Source organism: Xiphophorus couchianus, chromosome 2, assembly GCF_001444195.1.
Source record: "Xiphophorus couchianus chromosome 2, X_couchianus-1.0, whole genome shotgun sequence".
In the NCBI taxonomy this organism is placed as follows: Eukaryota; Metazoa; Chordata; class Actinopteri; order Cyprinodontiformes; family Poeciliidae; genus Xiphophorus; species Xiphophorus couchianus.
The window spans coordinates 29681370-29696574 of NC_040229.1; the positions used below are offsets into that span (position 1 = coordinate 29681370).

The window sequence follows — 15205 nt, forward strand, 5'->3', positions numbered from 1 at the left end:
CATTTTGTGACAGTTTGCTATGAGACAGATAATCTGTGAAAACAATCAATCTCCTCCCTGAGCTACTATTTCTGGCTAAAGTAATGCAACGTTCTGACCAAAACAACCAATCAGAACCAGGAGGAGGGTCTTAGCCAGGGGTGGGCAATTATTTTTTCCATGGGGCCACATGAGAAACAGAAAATATTGTGGAGGGCCGGCCAAAAGGCTCATCTCAATTCTGCATAATATGAACTGTACTTCTTTGTAAAAAGCAGTAAATAGCATTGTTTTGACAAGCTGGTAAGAGTACATGTTATAATTAAGCAATGAAAACATGAGGTTGCCTTCCAAAAAATGTAATTTATTCAAGCGAATTTCACAAAACAATGGGAAAGGCAATTAATCCCTAAAACGGCATCATAAAAACACGCTAAACATGCAAATAAAAATAACCACAATATAATTAAAATCATGCACAACTCAACCATTTAAAACTTTTTACATTTTTAAGTTATTTTTTCTTGTTCAGTGAGAGAAATCTAGTCTCTGCTGGGCTTTAACGAGTGCATCAAAATCAGGTTGAATGTCTGAGGTGGAGATGCGAAGCACAGCTGACAGATGATCGTCAGTGAGAGATGATCTGTAACTGGATTTCATGAACTTCATCATTGAAAATGTTTGTTCACATATGTAGGTAGAGCCAAAGAGAACCAACATCTTCTGAGCATGTCTCTTCATGTTTGGAAAGTTCTCCTCCTTGAGAGAAGAGTAGAAATCCAGCAGAGATCCTGATTTAAAGAGCTCTGCCAGTACTGCATCAGACTGCAGGTCAATGAGTTCCAGCTGAACATCACTGGGTGCATTATCCACACTGCAGGTAAAGGGAGAGGAAATCATGTGCATTTCATCCTCGATTGTCCTGAGATCTTCAAATCTCCTTGAAAACTCACAATGCAATGCTCCTAACATGGATGAGTACCTGCGGAGGTGATCGGCTGATGGTGTGACTTCTTTCAGGGTTTGCATGTGAGTGAGATTGTTGTTCTCCAGTTGGCTTGAAAGAAACAACATCTTTTTCATGAAAGCCTTCACCAGGGTGTGCATTTCATGAACAAAAAGGCCCCTGCCTTGCAGTTTGGTATTCAGGTCATTCATCAGTGCGGTCACATCAACAGCAAATGCAAAATCTGCCATCCAGTCCTCATCTGAGAGCTCTGGGATGTCTTTGCCTTTCATCTCACAAAACTCTCGAATCTCTGTTTTCAGATTCCAAACTCTTTTTTTGCCCAGGCTGAGCCATCTGACAGGTGTGTGGTAACTGATGTCACTATGCTCAGACGCATGGTCCTCCAAAAGTGCGACAAACTGTCTGTGATTCAATGCCCGTGCCCTGATGAAGTTTACTATGTTACTAACAACATTAATAACATGGTTCATTTTTAGCACCGACTTGCACAACACATGTTGGTGTATAATACAATGCAAAAATATTAATTCCTGATCTGCGTTGATTTCAGCCACTTTATCTTGCATACGTTTTAAAAGTCCCACATTTTTCCCTGTAAAATTTGGACAACCGTCCGTTGTGACACCTGCCAGTCTGTCCCATTTCAGTCCCAGTGTGTCCATGCACGCATTCACCTCCATGAAGAGATCGCTCCCTGTAGTTGTTCCTTTCATCGACCGCATTGCTGCCAGCTCCTCCGTAATCTTGAAGTCCGGCGTTATCCCGCGGACAAATACAAGTAACTGGGCTGTGTCACGGACATCACAGCTCTCATCCAAAGCCAAGGAGAAAAAGTCAAAATTTGCCACTTCACGTTGCAGCTGAAGCTCCAGATTGCACGATATGTCCTCGACCTTTCTCGTCACGGTTCGCCTGGAGAGCGGGACTTTCTCAAATTCTTCTTTTTTTTCAGGGCATATTAAAGCTGCAGAGTCCACCAAGCACTCTTTGATAAACTCCCCCTCCGAGAATGGCTTACTGGTTTTAGCGATTTTGTGAGCTATCACAAAGCTGGTCTTGGTTGCTGCATCCCTGGATGTGTGAAGCTTGGTAAAAAAGCCTTGCTGCTTTTGCAGTTTAGCTAGCAAAGCTTCCGATGTCCGCGCCCTTTCAGCATCAGTCACGTTCTTGTATTTCTCCCCGTGTTTTGTCTCGTAATGCCGACTCAAATTGTAGTCCTTAAACACGGCGATCTGCTCCCCGCAAACTAAACACACGGCTTTACCTCTCACTTCAGTAAATAAATACTTAGCAGTCCAATTTTTGTTGAAAACCCTGCATTCGGCATCTACCTTTCTTTTTTTAGCATGAGCAGACATTTCTGAGGGCTAAAGTCCTCTTGTGACTTGCTAGTGACAACGATCAAATCACGCACATGCCTCAATATACGTTTTGCGTCATCATGTACGTAAATAAAAAACAACTTCAAAATAAAAGCAATGCAGCTTCAGCCCATGCATCAGGTAAAATAAGAAAATATGTTTATTTTGTAATTTCCAATTAACGTTACACGGGCCGGTCAGAGTCAATCAAAGGGCCGTATGCGGCCCGGGGGCCGTACAATGCCCAGGTTTGGTCTTAGCGCTGTCAATCAACTTTATTCATTCACTGCTAAATGTGCTAATGGGTAGAAACAACATATCAATACAGGAAAAATGTTTATCTGCCATCATTGGTAGCTATACTAACTAGACTGAGCATTCACAACAGGCTATGGTAGCTACAGGATAGCACAGAGCAAAGGGGAGGAAGGATGAGGATGAGACTTCTGTTTTATTATCTTTCAGATTATGGTCATCACTGTTATAGAAGACCTGACACTTGGGACCTGTAACACCGCTTTGCCATTTAAACTATGTGGATGAAGATTTTGGAGTCAGAAATTTTAGTTCCGGCCCAGAGGAAATGATACTTAGTCAAGAATGATAAACAACTCACAGAAGACCAGCGGAGAGTTTCTGTGAGCTGACAAATGTGATTCTACAGAGTGCTTTCACATCTAAAAACAAGTTGACTTCTCTACTTATTTTTTTTAGCATTAAGATATTTAATATTGTTATTCATTGTTATTTTGTTATTCATGCTATGAATTTCGCTTTCATTGTTATTCATGAATGGCTTCATGTTCTTAACAAATTTAGCAAAATCATCAAACCAAATGGAATTTTGAAGCCTTCATCCGGAGTGGCTCACAGTTTTTACTTTGTAGGTTTGGTCTCAGATTCAGCTTTTTAGATTTTATTGCATTATATAGAAAACAAAAATCACACCATATGCTTTTGAGAACTTAGTGAAGTACACAGGAACAAATGTTGATATTAGCAATGATATTCCTGATGACATAAATATTTATAAGTACCTCTGCGTTAGGATTAGCAGTGCTCTCAGCTCACAGTATGAAGGTTTCAGAGTTTTGGTTTTCTAGGGGGTACTTCCAGCTTCCCCTCGGCCTCCTCCCAGCGACAAACACACATGCCACACATTTGTCAATCTGGCTCGTTTATTAGTTTATTTGTTCAAGTGTTAGGTATTACCATTGCTATGCACTTGAGCATATATAGTCTGAGCTAACATACTTTGCAGGTCAGCTTGCTGGGCTTTTGGTTGCTTAAGAACATACAGGTTATGTAAAGAAATGGTTGAAAATAATAAAAAAAGACCCAACAATGTAAAAAGAAAGCAAACAATAAATCATTTTGTAGTAACTGATTTCTTTCGGGTGGTGCTTCCTGCCTGGTGGATGATCTTCCTACAGCTGACAGATGATGTCAGCGTCCAGAGAACAGTCTGCCGTCACTCTCCAGGTGCCGTCCTCAGCTGCCATGCTGCAGCCGCTGTCCTGAATGCTTTCATCCGGCTGGCTTTCTCCCCATTTGGTAAAGGTCAGAGGTCGATTTTTCATGTCGGACAGGAAGTTCCCTCCTGCTTTTCTCATGTTGATGTTGATCCAGGCTCTTTTCTCATCTTGACCCATCAGCTGAAGCAGCATGTGGTTCTCCTCCTCACTCTGGGGCAGAGCCAGCTCCAAGCCTCGTTGCTGGCAGAAATCTGCAGCCTTCTGGAAAGATCCTCTCTCCTTGTTGGACACAAAGTATTTCTGACCCACCTTCCGCACAAGGTCAAAGGTTATAGCTGGAAAAACATGCAGAAAATTTGAGGTAAAAGATCAGAATGTTTTAAACACTTGAAATAATCATGGTACTGTCCTCCGAGTCACTTCTTTTGATCCTCTATTAACTTTGCTGCATGTAGATATTCAGATGTTCATCATACATGGAAGGAAAATAAGCATAACTCAAAATCAGACGTGGAGGAAAACATTAGATCCTCAGAAACTCTAATAAATGTTTTGCTGATCTAATTATTAGCTGATCAGAATTGAATAGAAAACCCACCAAGGTCCAGCTTAGCGGTGATCTTCATCAGTCCTTCGACATCCCGTCTGAAAGATTTAAAGAGCTCTGGATAAAATAGAACAAATGTGGTTACCAAAGAACATTTGGCTGCAGTTCAGAAATATTTTCCACTAGTTTTCTCTCCTCTACAGTAATATGTAATTCACTATATAATTCCTCAAATAATTCACATGGCATAGCAGTGAATAATAAGGGATTTTGATGTTTTAATGGGTGATTTGGTCTGTTAAAAACTGGGAAGCTTCATACTGTTCTACTACTGGAGATGTAACTTCATTTAAGTTTCAGGAAACACTCATCACTTCGTTCACACACGGAGGCGCGTCCAGGTATTCCATATAGTCCAGGTGGTCCATATGCTCCAGGTGCTCCAGCTGGTCCAGCTGGTCCAGGTGGTCCGCTTTGTGCAATGGCCCCTCAGTACGAAAAACATAAAGAAATGTTTATTGTTCAGGTTGTTTAGGAGGAAGAATTTGGCTACGGTATCTTTTTTTTATTTTTCCTGTCCTCCAAGTAGTTTTTGTTTTATCTTTGGGTTTTTAGAAAAACTTTCCTTTTTTGAGCGGCTACCTGGTGCTCCAGGTGGTCCTGGTGCTCCAGGTGGTCCAGGTGGTCCAGGTGGTCCAGGTGGTCCTCTGTCACTATTACCACCAGGGGGACCCATCTGCTCACTTTGGCTCATGGGAAACATCAGGCAGAAAATACAGAAGAGAAAACAAATCCTCATCTTCTCAACGTATCGTTGGATCCTGTGGAAAAAAGCTTTTGTTAATTTTTCTTATTTTATTTCTATGATATGTCTTTCTAAATCAAACATCACTGATATATTATCAATTTAGCCAAGTTACATTGTGTAACATGTTCACAAGACAAAGGTCAGAGAGGCTGGAAAGTGTCGTAGAACCACCAGCCAATGAGATTCTGTATGGCATTTCTTCTATTACATATAGCAAAAAGTACAATTATTCCAGGCTTTAAATATGCATGAAAATGTCAAACAAAACCTGCACAATGATAGAAGGGTGAAGAAAGCCTGATGAAAAAGATCAAAAATAAACAAAAACTCACTGTCAAACTGTGATAATCCAGAAGGTGTTGCTGCTTTGCCGTTTAAAAATCTAATGATGTGGACGAAGATTTTGGAGTCAGAAATTTTAGTTCCGGCCCAGAGGAAATGATACTTAGTCAAGAATGATAAACAACTCACAGAAGACCAGCGGAGAGTTTCTGTGAGCTGACAAATGTGATTCTTCAGAGTGCTTTCACATCTAAAAACAAGTTGACTTCTCTACTTATTTTTTTTAGCATTAAGATATTTAATATTGTTATTCATGTCACAAGATGAATGGCTTCATGTTCTTAACAAATTTAGCAAAATCATCAAACCAAATGGAATTTTGAAGCCTTTATCCGGAGTGGCTCACAGTTTTTACTTTGTAGGTTTGGTCTCAGATTCAGCTTTTTAGATTTTATTGCATTATATAGAAAACAAAAATCACACCATATGCTTTTGAGAACTTAGTGAAGTACACAGGAACAAATGTTGATATTAGCAATGATATTCCTGATGACATAAATATTTATAAGTACCTCTGCGTGTTGTTTCCCTCCGGACTGTGGTCGAGCATTGCAGCTCTAAAGCTTGCTGGCTGCAGAATGTCAAAGTCTTTCTGAAAGACTTTCTCTCGTTGATGGAAACAATGTATTTCATACAAAATTAGAAGCACACAATAAACTACAATAAGCCGACCTCAGGTAATTTTAAGTAGAAGTGTAAACAAAATGGACAGAAGATCTTTCAGTAACCAGTTTCCTTCAGGTTCCACTCCCAAAGTTGCCCTCAAATATTCATAAAAGTCTTTCAAAGATAAATTCACCATTTTCACTTCCTACCCATTCAGAGTTTAGCTATTGCAGTAAAATTTGTAAAGACACTCTGAAAGACCTCAAGTAAAAAACATGCCAAAAAATGAGTGCGTGGTGTATTTACCCCAGAGTTGGTAGAGTCTTTCACTGCGCATGAGCAGGTTCTGTCACGGTGGTTGCCATGGAAATAGTACAGCAATAAAGATATGCGGAAAATAGCCCGAGCCTCCTCTGTTAATTAAGACATTACAACTGGTGACGAGGATACTTTCAGGAGAAGAGACGACGTCAAGTATCAGCACTAGTGAGAACAATGGCCCAGGTTGGCAAAATAGTTGATTTCAGACCAGAGGTTGAGCCGTGGAGAGCTTACATTGAGCGGCTGAGTCAGAGCCTGGAAGCTAACGACGTTGGTGAAGAAAAGCACGTGGCGGTGTTGCTAAATGTATGATGGGTGCTAAAGCATACGGACTTTTACGAAACTTAGTACAACCTGAAAAGCCGGGAGACAAGACATTTGACGAGACTGTGGGCATATTGAAAAAACACTATGAGCTCAAGCCCTTATTAGTTGCTGAATGTTTCTGTTTTATTAGATGCAACCAAAAAAAAACAAGTAAGACTGTTGCCCAGTAAGTCACAGAGCTAAAACAACAGGCAGCTAACTGTGATTTTGGTGCGTCGCTGGATTCTGCACTGAGGGACCGGTTGGTAAGTGGAATTACAAACGTAGCGTGCGGGAGGAGGTTGCTTTCCGAGGACCGGCTGACCTTCGCCAAAGCTTTTGAGATTGCTCTCAATATGGAGACTGCAGATGCAGACAGAGACACTCGACAGCTGAGGGGCGATGAAGGTGAGTGGACTAGTGAGGCAAACGTTCACAAGAGAAAAAAAAGCCACAGATGCAAAGGAAAAAAGTCACAATGCAAATGAATGTCATTTCAAAGAGACTAAATGCCATAATTGTGGAAAGATTGGGCACATTAGAAAAGCATGTCGGGCCAAAGTGCAAAAGAGACATGAAAAGAGTGTCAAACAGGAGCAGTAGAGAGACAAAGTTTGCAACAGCTGAAGAGGAGTGAGCCATTTTGACTGTTAGTGCTGAGGATGATGAATGATATAAAGCAACATTTGCTACTGACAATGTTGATTGTCAATAGCAATCAATATTGTCAATGGAAATTGACACGGGAGCAGCAAAAAGTGTAATTTCACATCCTACATACTTGGAAAACGTTCTCACACCTGCCTTTGCAGCCAGGTAAAGTGAAGCTCCAAGCTTACAATGGAGGACGTGTTTGTGTTGTGCTAGTAGCAAAAGTGGCCTATGAAGAACAAGCTGTGGATTTGCCCCTGTTGGTTGTCAGGGTACATGGTGCATCACTGTGTGGCAGGAACTGGTTGACAAAACTCTTGGCAGCAGATTAAGTATTGTATTCAACATTCAGCTAACTTTCGTGAATGTCTTAACTTATTCTGATTCCCTGCCTTATTTTCATTGCTTTTTTATTATCAAAATCCTGTTTAACATTTGTCAATCTAATTCTTAGATCAACAATAGTCAAAACATTAAGAAGGGGTACATAGACAAAAGGCTAATGTGCTGTATATTGTATCTAGTGATTATACAAGCAGTCAGGATTAGCAGTGCTCTCAGCTCACAGTATGAAGGTTTCAGAGTTTTGGTTTTCTAGGGGGTACTTGCAGCTTCCCCTCGGTCTCCTTCTAGCGACAAACAGATTGACAAATGCCACACATTTGTCAATCTGGCTCGTTTATTAGTTTATTTGTTCAAGTGTTAGGTATTACCATTGCTATGCACTTGAGCATATATAGTCTGAGCTAACATACTTTGCAGGTCAGCTTGCTGGGCTTTTGGTTGCTTAAGAACATACAGGTTATGTAAAGAAATGGTTGAAACCCACAAAAAAGACCCAACAATGTAAAAAGAAAGCAAACAATAAATCATTTTGTAGTAACTGATTTCTTTCGGGTGGTGCTTCCTGCCTGGTGGATGATCTTTCTACAGCTGACAGATGATGTCAGCGTCCAGAGAACAGTCTGCCGTCACTCTCCAGGTGCCGTCCTCAGCTGCCATGCTGCAGCCGCTGTCCTGAATGCTTTCATCCGGCTGGCTTTCTCCCCATTTGGTAAAGGTCAGAGGTCGATTTTTCATGTCGGACAGGAAGTCCCCTCCTGACTTTCTCATGTTGATGTTGATCCAGGCTCTTTTCTCATCTTGACCCATCAGCTGAAGCAGCATGTGGTTCTCCTCCTCACTCTGGGGCAGAGCCAGCTCCAAGCCTCGTTGCTGGCAGAAATCTGCAGCCTTCTGGAAAGATCCTCTCTCCTTGTTGGACACAAAGTATTTCTGACCCACCTTCCGCACAAGGTCAAAGGTTATAGCTGGAAAAACATGCAGAAAATTTGAGGTAAAAAATCAGAATGTTTTAAACACTTGAAATAATCATGGTACTGTCCTCCGAGTCACTTCTTTTGATCCTCTATTAACTTTGCTGCATGTAGATATTCAGATGTTCATCATACATGGAAGAAAAATAAGCATAACTCAAAATCAGACGTGGAGGAAAACATTAGATCCTCAGAAACTAATAAATCTTTTGCTGGTTGAATTATTGGCTGATCAGAATTGAATAGAAAACCCACCAAGGTCCAGCTTAGCGGTGATCTTCATCAGTCCTTCGACATCCCGTCTGAAAGAATCAAAGACCTCTGGATAAAATAGAACAAATTTGGTTACCAAAGATCATTTGGCTGCAGTTCAGAAATATTTTCCACTAGTTTTCTCTCCTCTACAGTAATATGTAATTCACTATATAATTCCTCAAATAATTCACATGGCATAGCAGTGAAAAATGTGAGAGTTTTGCTTTAATAGGTGATTTGGTTCTGTTCTACTGCTGTGTTGAAGATTCAGTGAATGTAAAGTCACCACAACTTCATTTATTCAAGTCAGTTTCAGGAAGCAGCCATCACCTCGTCCACACACTATGACAGGTCCAGGTCGTCCAGTTGGTCCAGCTGGTCCAGCTGGTCCACGTGGTCCAGCTGGTCCAGGTGGTCCAGGTGGTCCGCTTTGTGCAATGGCCCCTCAGTACGAAAAACATAAAGAAATGTTTATTGTTCAGGTTGTTTAGGAGGAAGAATTTGGCTACGGTATCCCCCCCCCCCCCCCGTCCTCTAAATAGTTGTTTTATCTCATGTTTTATCTTTGGGTTTTTAGAAAAACTTTCCTTTTTTGAGCAGCTACCTGGTGCTCCAGGTGGTCCTGGTGCTCCAGGTGGTCCAGGTGGTCCAGGTGGTCCTCTGTCACTATTACCACCAGGGGGACCCATCTGCTCACTTTGGCTCATGGGAAACATCAGGCAGAAAATACAGAAGAGAAAACAAATCCTCATCTTCTCAACGTATCGTTGGATCCTGTGGAAAAAAGCTTTTTTTAAAATTTTTCTTACTATGTTTCTATGATATGTCTTTTTAAATCTAACATTACTGGTATATTATCAATTCAGCCATCAATAATAATTCTTAAAGTAGAAATTTACATTAAATTACATTCTGTAACATGTTCACAAGACAAAGGTCAGAGAGGCTGGAAAGTGTCGTAGAACCACCAGCCAATGAGATTCTGTATGGCATTTCTTCTATTACATATGGCAAAAAGTACAATTATTCCAGGCTTTAAACCTGGAATATGCATGAAAGTGACGTCAGACAAAAACTACACAATGATTAAAGGACAAAGAAAGTCTGATTAAAAGGATCAACAATACACAAAAACTCACTGTCAAACTGTGATAATCCAGAAGGTGTTGCTGCTTTGCCGTTTAAAAATCTAATGATGTGGACGAAGATTTTGGAGTCAGAAATTTTAGCTCCAGCCCAGAGGAAATGATACTTAGTCAAGAATGATAAACAACTCACAGAAGACCAGCGGAGAGTTTCTGTGAGCTGACAAATGTGATTCTTCAAAGTGTTTTCACACTCTAAACAAAATGGACAGAACATCTTGAAGTAACCAGTTTCCTTCAGGCTCCCAAAGTTGCTCTCAAATATTCATAAAAGTCTTTATAGGTAGATTCACAATGTTCACTTTTTACCCATTCAGATTTTAGCTAATGGAGTAAAATTTGTAAAAAGACTTTGAGAGACCTTAAGCACTCTTATCTTTAGCTCATACAATTGAAAATAATCCTTCACAGAATTCACTTCAGAGGACAGAAGATTTTCCAAATGGGTTTTTCACAAACCAACATGTCCAAACTGCTTGGGAAGATTTACCTGATCACCATCAACATGAGCTGTTGCAGTGTCCTGCTGGCCTTTTGTTTACATGAATATATGGTTATATGTTGATACTGTATCTTATCAAGATGTCTTTACTACGCAGTCCCAGTCTGTTCTGTGACACCTCAGGAAAAGTGACGTATTTCTGGCTTTATGGCAAAATATACGGAAGTGCATTCGATGGATATTTTTTCCCACTTCAGTTTACCTGGATATACTTTAGATCTGACAATCATAGAGGTTGTGATTAGCACTACTTTTCTTACTTTCGTCATTGTGGCCTCAGCTCTCTGCATATTTACCCTGCATGATGTTCCTCGTGTAGCTTTGCTCTGTTTCCACCTTGACGTAAACAAACAGGCTGGGTGAATTGGTACTTTTGACACATCAGTCTTTTATTTGTTAAGTTTTACCAGATGTTTTACACTTGAGTATTCACAGTCTGAGCTGAGTTGCAATTGAGGCCCTAGAAGGGGTTTTTCTTTACATAAAAAAGGAGAGTTATTTTATTTAAGTACAACTGAGATCAGCAGAGTTATTGTTATCACTAAAAATCATATTTTGGTAAAAGCAATTTTAAAACAAAACATCCTGTTACCTGGGTGTGAATGGAGCCCCCTGGTGGTTCGGCATAATGTGATGTTTAAACATGGCACCATCAACACAATCACTAATACTCAACAATATCAAAATAAACAATAGTTGAGCAGTAAAATGTTTCTTATCTTTTAACAGACCAAGTCAAAAAATTTAAATCCAAGACTCTGACATTTTTCACTGTTAATATTACTGTAGAGGAGAGAAAACTATTGGAAAATATTTCTGAACTGCAGCCAAATGATCTTTGGTAACCACATTTGTTCTGTTTTATCCAGAGGTCTTTGATTCTTTCAGACGGGATGTCGAAGGACTGATGAAGATCACCGCTAAGCTGGACCGTGGTGGGTTTTCTATTCAATTCTGATCAGCCAATAATTCAACCAGCAATAGATTTATTAGAGTTTCTGGGGATCTAATGTTTTCCTCCACGTCTGATTTTGAGTTATGCTTATTTTCCGTCCATGTATGATGAACATCTGAATATCTACATGCAGCAAAGTTAATAGAAGATCAAAAGAAGTGACTCGGAGGACAGTACCACGATTATTTCAAGTGTTTAAAACATTCTGATCTTTTACCTCAAATTTTCTGCATGTTTTTCCAGCTATAACCTTTGACCTTGTGCAGAAGGTGGGTCAGAAATACTTTGTGTCCAACAAGGAGAGAGGATCTTTCCAGAAGGCTGCAGATTTCTGCCAGCAACGAGGCTTGGAGCTGGCTCTGCCCCAGAGTGAGGAGGAGAACCACATGCTGCTTCAGCTGATGGGTCAAGATGAGAAAAGAGCCTGGATCAACATCAACATGAGAAAGTCAGGAGGGAACTTCCTGTCCGACATGAAAAATCGACCTCTGACCTTTACCAAATGGGGAGAAAGCCAGCCGGATGAAAGCATTCAGGACAGCGGCTGCAGCATGGCAGCTGAGGACGGCACCTGGAGAGTGACGGCAGACTGTTCTCTGGACGCTGACATCATCTGTCAGCTGTAGGAAGATCATCCACCAGGCAGCTTCCTGAGTAATATAGATATGACTTTAGCTAACCTTTGTAGAGCGGTGCTTCAGCCTTTTTACAACTTAATCCAGATTAGCGCATTCAGACTGCTGTCATCACTCAGTCTTGATCTGTTTGTCCTGATGGCGTTTATTCACACTCAGTCTAATAATCATTTCACAGATCCTTTATATATGACACATTTAGGTGTCCATACTTAATGAGATTGTTGAATGCCGTAATGATTTTTTTAATAGTATATTAATAGTCATTAGTGGAACTCAATGAGAAATATTTGTGTGAAACATACTGTATACACTGTTAAGTTTAATTCTTTATCATAAATAAAGATTTGACTGATAGATAAAATGGTCTAATTTCTGTCCTTTCCAATTATTTTATCTTAGAATAGATTACCCAAGCACAAGTAGTTTTAATAAGTTATATTATCATAGAGTCCAATTATGTTTGAGATGTATCCTTAAACTTAGAAAAAACAAACCTGAGTAAATGAAAAATGATATAGTTCCTCTGGGAGGCAGAGAGGAGGATGAGAGGCTTAAATACTGGGGAGATTACTTGCTGAACAAAAGACCTGGTTTGATGAGCTACCTGACTGCAGGTGTGAGTGAATGGAGCAGGATGCAGGCTGAGGAGAGGAGAGAGGAAGTGGCACAGGGGGCGAGGGAGACTACATAGGAGAACAGGAGATAAATCTAACACTATAGAGTAGCTGGAGTAAGGAAACCTAATAAAACTTGAGCAACAAAAAATATCTGTAAGAAATAAACATAAGTAAAAACAATAATAAGAGCTGAACCAAAGGAAAACAAGGACAAGACAGATCTAAACAAAATAAGAAAGTGACACAAAATAATAATCAAACAGGAATGAAATGAAACTACAAAACAACCTCACAACCCAGGATCCTGACAGTAACAAGACTTACTCTAAACCCTTTCTTCTCATTCTGACCATTCAAAGTACATTTACTATGGATCCACGGACTGCTTTTTACAGATTAACATCCATAACCTCACTCACACATTGGTAGATTATTTTGTTGGGTCACAGCTAACCTCGCTGAAAAGACAGTGGCACCCTAAAAGTGTTCACTTTGAATGCTCCATTACTGTTTCTTCTTCAGACAAATGGTTGCTCTGTCTCATGACCTATTTTTGGTCATGCAGATCAAGTTTCTTATTTATTTATTATTTTATTTATTTCCATTATGCTAGAAGCTATCTAATTTGGGTATTATTAATTATGTGTCAAAAAATAAGGACGACAAATGTTTCTTGATTATTGATTTGTGTGATCAAATCAGGACATAACACCAAACACCATATCAACACGACACTGTCGACCATGACTTATTATTCAAGTGACTGAAGATCTGTGTCGGACTCTCTGGCACAGTGCTTGACTGGTTTAAGTCTTACCTAAAGAACTGGGATTCTTCTTGCCAATAGGTAACAGAAGACAGGAGTCATACGTGGGGTACCCCAAGGTTTTATCTTGGGATCCTTCTAATTGAATATCTATAAGCGGGTGACATGCCACTCCTCTTTACAACATCACCAGGGGGCTATGAACCCAAATCAGGCTCTAAGCAGATGCACAGAACAAATCGACACAGGTGCCATAGTTTTTCCTCATCTCAATAGAAACAAAACTGAAGTAATTACAGTGTTTTTGGACCAAAAGATGACCTACTTCTTCTGATCACTATGAAGTTGAGTATTTTCAAGCTTCCTGTGAGGATTTGAGTTTTCTGTGTGTTTATCTTGGCTTCTGTGTTAGTTGAGTCTCCATGTTGTCCCGTCTACCCCTTGATTGATCCCAGTTGTGCCTCGTTCCCCTGATTGCCCTCTGTGTATTTAATCCCACATGTGTCTCTTGTTGTTGAATCTCATTGTTGATGTTCTTATTGACTTCTTGTTGTGGGCGGAGATTTACACAGGTGGGTGCAATCTGCTAATAAAAGGTCACAGGTTGCTCTGGTGAGCACTGCACTCAGGCCAAACGAAACTGAAGGCTATGTTGTTTTTCCTTCGTCACGGTCCGGCATTTCCAGCCCTTTAAGGATGGCAGCGTCAACACTTGTTCCTTGTCTGGTCCTTGTCTATCCAGTCGTCAAATCCCATTGTCTCTAGCAATATTTTCCAGTTGCTACCAGTTCTGAGCTCCTTGCCTTCTGCTCACCTGTGCTGCCTGGATTTAGTGCACGAAAAATGATGGTTTTGTGATTAAACCATCGTTTTCTCTACTACCTGGGTCCACTGTGTCTACCTCACCATTCTACAACGGCACTTCAAGACACTTCCGGCTTGAAAATGGCAAGCAGGCCTGAATCTGGTGTGTAATGATGGACTCAGACCTGAACCTTCAGAGACACATAGAGACGATTACAAAGTTGACTTTCTATAATCTGAAAAACATTTTCAGGATAAAAAGACTAAAGCCCCAGCCACATATAGAGCAACTCATCCACGTATTTTTGGCCTAGGTCCCTCTTGAAAATGAGATCTAGATATCAATGGGGTTTACCTGGTTAAATAAAGGAATATGAAAAAAATATGAATATGATGTACTTACCTTTAGTTGATAACTGCAACAGTGTCTTCAGTGGTCTTCCAGCTGATCCAGAACTGCTGTTTGTGTCTTTACTAAAACCAGGAAGACAGAGCACATCCCTCCGGTCCTAAAGTCCTTTCACTGGCTCCCTGTAGCTCAGCTATACACATAAACTTCCCTTTCTTTTCTAGAGATCATCACATATCCTGATGACCTCAATCAATGCATTTACATTATGTATTTCTGGCTTTCTGGTGAAATGTATGGAGGTTAAGTGGATATTTCTTCCTCATTTTCACTTTGCTTTTCCTTCAATTTACCTGGATATACTTTAGATCTGACAATCAAAGAGGTTGTGATTAGCACTACTGTCACCTAACAGCAAAAAGCTTTCTTCATTGTGGCCTCAGCTCTCTGCATATTTACCCTGCATGATTTTCCTTATGTGGCGTTGCTCTG

The 15205-nt window shown here is 40.3% G+C and overlaps 3 protein-coding genes across 3 annotated transcripts; 1 reads left to right on the forward strand and 2 right to left on the reverse strand.

The window, feature by feature from the left end:
- Positions 1 to 3482: 3482 nt before the first annotated feature.
- LOC114151806 (pulmonary surfactant-associated protein D-like) lies at positions 3483 to 5580 on the reverse strand. Its single transcript, XM_028029229.1, has 5 exons — positions 5473 to 5580; positions 4975 to 5153; positions 4707 to 4820; positions 4384 to 4449; positions 3483 to 4120 (listed from the first exon to the last, which is right to left on the reverse strand). Exons 2-5 carry the CDS (start codon positions 5129 to 5131, stop codon positions 3738 to 3740), a joined length of 720 nt encoding a protein of 239 aa, XP_027885030.1. The 5' UTR covers positions 5132 to 5153; positions 5473 to 5580; the 3' UTR covers positions 3483 to 3737.
- Positions 5581 to 8031: 2451 nt separating this feature from the next.
- On the reverse strand, positions 8032 to 10185 carry LOC114150396 (collectin-43-like). The gene is made up of 5 exons (XM_028026773.1): positions 10077 to 10185; positions 9542 to 9711; positions 9268 to 9381; positions 8938 to 9003; positions 8032 to 8676 (listed from the first exon to the last, which is right to left on the reverse strand). The coding sequence occupies exons 2-5, from the start codon at positions 9687 to 9689 to the stop codon at positions 8294 to 8296; spliced, it is 711 nt and encodes a 236-aa protein (XP_027882574.1). The 5' UTR covers positions 9690 to 9711; positions 10077 to 10185; the 3' UTR covers positions 8032 to 8293.
- Positions 10186 to 11422: 1237 nt separating this feature from the next.
- Positions 11423 to 12540, forward strand: LOC114150409 (mannose-binding protein C-like). The gene is made up of 2 exons (XM_028026786.1): positions 11423 to 11519; positions 11783 to 12540. Exons 1-2 carry the CDS (start codon positions 11492 to 11494, stop codon positions 12163 to 12165), a joined length of 411 nt encoding a protein of 136 aa, XP_027882587.1. The 5' UTR covers positions 11423 to 11491; the 3' UTR covers positions 12166 to 12540.
- The last annotated feature ends 2665 nt before the right edge of the window (positions 12541 to 15205 follow it).